Source organism: Terrapene carolina, unplaced genomic scaffold (genome assembly GCF_002925995.2).
Source record: "Terrapene carolina triunguis isolate 2854851 unplaced genomic scaffold, T_m_triunguis-2.0 Scaffold58, whole genome shotgun sequence".
NCBI lineage: Eukaryota > Metazoa > Chordata > Testudines > Emydidae > Terrapene > Terrapene triunguis.
Genome location: NW_020664409.1, coordinates 68773707 through 68777048, shown reverse-complemented (window position 1 = coordinate 68777048; position 3342 = coordinate 68773707). Strand labels below are relative to the sequence as shown.

General features: G+C 37.3%; 1 protein-coding gene across 1 annotated transcript in view; it reads right to left on the bottom strand.

Moving 5' to 3' along the window:
• Positions 1-213: 213 nt before the first annotated feature.
• CNBD1 (cyclic nucleotide binding domain containing 1) overlaps positions 214-3342 on the bottom strand; it is a 302000-nt gene continuing 298871 nt past the window's right edge. Inside the window, exons 11-12 of the mRNA XM_029913352.1 lie at positions 2541-2600; positions 214-363 (exon numbers count right to left, since the gene is read on the bottom strand). Of these exons, the coding sequence (XP_029769212.1) occupies positions 214-363; positions 2541-2600 (210 nt within the window). The remainder of the gene's footprint in view (positions 364-2540; positions 2601-3342) is intronic.

The following is a 3342-nucleotide window of genomic DNA, read 5'->3' as shown; positions in this document are numbered from 1 at the left end:
TTCCATCACAAAAAGATTAAATGGGTCATAGTGCAGGAAACAGGCGGGCAGGGAGAAGGAAGGGTTGCCAAGCCAAAATAATTAACAGCTGCATGCTGGTCTACAGAAACAAACAGGGTGGGCGAAGGATTTAATCTAGGAAGGCTGCTGGAAGAGCTCAGAGAGAGAGGATTGATGAAATGACTGTTGGCTTACATTGAAGTCCCCAGCCTCTCATACACTGCTGTCACTCAGACAACAACTCAATGATGCTTGTTCTGTCGATTTTTTCCCCCTCTTGGCCGGATGACTCCACTCATGTGTCCATTTCCCCAAACCAGGGATAATTCCATTGTGAAACAATATATCCTGCACCACCTTGTTCTGACAAGAGAAAAATAATGTATTAAAGAGAATGGAAAAGTAACTATACACAAGCTTAAAAGAGGGGATACCATTTAATATGTAGCCTCAACACAGAGCAAATTCTGATCTCCATTACAGCCAATTAACCTCATTAACTTCAGTGTATATGAAGCCTAGTGGCCTAATTCTCCTTTCACTTGCTCTGGTGTAAATTGGCAGTAACCCTTTTGAAACAGATTGAGATACACCGGTATAAAGCCAGTGAATGTGAGTGGAGCCCCTGGGACTTTTATTTGATTTCAATGAGACTGTGCAGATGTAATTGAGTGGGGAATCTGGTCCAGAATCTATAGGTCTGTATTAGAGATCACAAAGAGTACATCTACACAATTAAACATCTGTGGCTGGCCCGGGTCAGCTGATTCAGGCTAGCAGGACATGAGCTTCAGAGCTGTAAAATTGCTGTACAGACGTTTGGGCTCAGGCTGGAGGCCGAGCCCTGGGACCCAGCTGTGAAGATCAGATCCAGACCTGAATTCTCCCTGTAAGTTTGGGGAGTTTGGAGCCATCTTTATGGTTTGTTGCTATTTACAAAGAACTAGAAAACAGATTGTTTCCATTTAATTAACAAAAACATCTCTAAGAGATATTTCCATATGGGACAAAGGCAGAAACATGAATATTCTGCTAAACATATTGAAGTTTGTTTGCTTTTATTGTATTGGTATTTAATCAGAATGTTAAATAATGTATATGGTATGTACTGTAAATTCTGATTAGAAGTGAAACTCTGAAGTTTGGTGAATAATGAACCACAGTGAGTTGTGTCCTTTCTTTCTGAGTCTTGTGGCAGGCAGCTAAAACATAGTGTTTTTTTCCAATATTCTATCTATTTATTATTGGTATTTCTACAGCACCTATTGCTATGCTATCTAAACACTATGCTACCTAAACTTTCTCACTTTTTACTATTAAACTAATTTAGTTTTTTATAATGCATCTGCATTTGATCTTCACATTACATGCAGGGAAAACTTTGTAGGATTGATTGTTAACAAGAAGGTAAGAGCCAGTAGAATTTAAAAAAAAAAAAAACAGAAGAAAATATAGCATTTTCAGTATCTCAAAAACGCCTTACAATCACCAGCAGGACATCTGTTAAAAATCTAGCACTGTCTTGATCACATAGGGACATCTGAACACTTTAATGCAGAGCAGTGATAACACCTGCTAACAGATTAAACACATTATGTAGTGTTTTTTCAATAATATGTTGTACTCTACTGAAATTTCATTTATCTTCTCATTTAGCTGCAGCTTTTATCAAAAAACAAATGGTTTAGGGACAGGACTGGAGGAAAGCAAAAGCATCCTAGTGCAGTGAAGAGTAATGAGATCTGATGTTCATCTGCAAGTTGGAGAGGGTTGCAGGACATGGGTGACTGCATTTTGGCAACCACAAACTACAGTACAATAAGGATCCATGTAAATTTAACTGATTAAGCAGCTGACTAATTGCTGCATAAACAAAATTGGAGATTCTTTATCTTATTTCTATAGCTACCTAAACCACATCTGCATATCAGTACACAATTAGAAGAACATGAATATTCTTAAATTGATCACTGCATACTGTACTGATTGGGGTTTTTTAATTACCATGATTATTTGTATTATTACTTGGCAATGAATTGGTGCATTTTAAAAAGAAGTTTGTTTTTTAAATCCGAAGGATATTTCTCCCCAAATTATATTCACTTTAAAAAGAACAGGAGTACTTGTGGCACCTTAAAGACTAACAAATTTATTAGAGCATAAGCTTTCGTGGGCTACAACCCACTTGGTTGTAGCCCACGAAAGCTTATGCTCTAATAAATTTGTTAGTCTTTAAGGTGCCACAAGTACTCCTGTTCTTTTTGCGGATACAGACTAACACGGCTGCTACTCTGAAACCATTCACTTTAAAGTAGCTCAAATTTTCTTCTAAGCAAGACAGTGCCCCTTTAATTCCCACACAACTGTAAAAAGATGCATCTGAAATTCTTTAGTTCTTAAAATTTCTATTAATATTTTAATTATATTAAAATGGATTTTTCTAAGGCTTCATAAAACTACTCATTATACAGGCCATTTCACATGTATGGAAAGATGCTAAGTAAGAGCTCTCCAATGTTATAGTTTATATATTGTAGTACCTTGACACTCTGCCATTCTTTGTGTTTCTCTTTATTTATATATTCAAAGTTGATCTCATCCTGCATGAAAACAGAACAATGCTGATTAGTTAAGTCAATGTTTTTTCAATTATTTAGTCTTTTGTGGCCTATTTTCAATAACTACCTAATTTTATAATCCCCTCAAGACTGTATGATTTAATTTATATACTCCTACACAGAATACATCAGTGCAAACAATATGAAAATAAATATTCTTAGTTACAGAAACAGGAGTATTGAATAACTGTTCTCTAATAAGAATAAGAATGTTCCTCTCACAGGGAGACACAGGCTGACTCAAGAACCCCAGCTCATTAGGACAATTTTCCCCCACAACATTTTTTTTTTAAATGCTGGTAACTACACACAGAACTCAGTTCAAGCAGCTGGAATCCTCTTCTCTTACTGCAGAAATCTAGGGGGGGACAGAACCTAAAAGTGAGTCACTTCAGTTTCGGGTTAGGCCAAACAGTCATCTAGCTAACTTGCCCCCAAATCCTTGTGCATAGTGATGACATCCTGATAGATTTGGGGCACTTTTTATTTATCTATTGCATACATGCCCACAATAAAATACTGAGGCCTGGTCTACACTAGGCTTTTATGTCGAATTTAGCGCCGTTACATCGAATTAACCCTGCACCCGTCCACACCACGAAGCTATTTAGTTCGACATAGAGCTCTCTTAAATTCGACTTCTGTACTCCTCCCCAACGAGAGGAGTAGCGCTAAATTCGAAATGGCCATATCGAATTAGGCTAGGTGTGGATGGAAATCGACG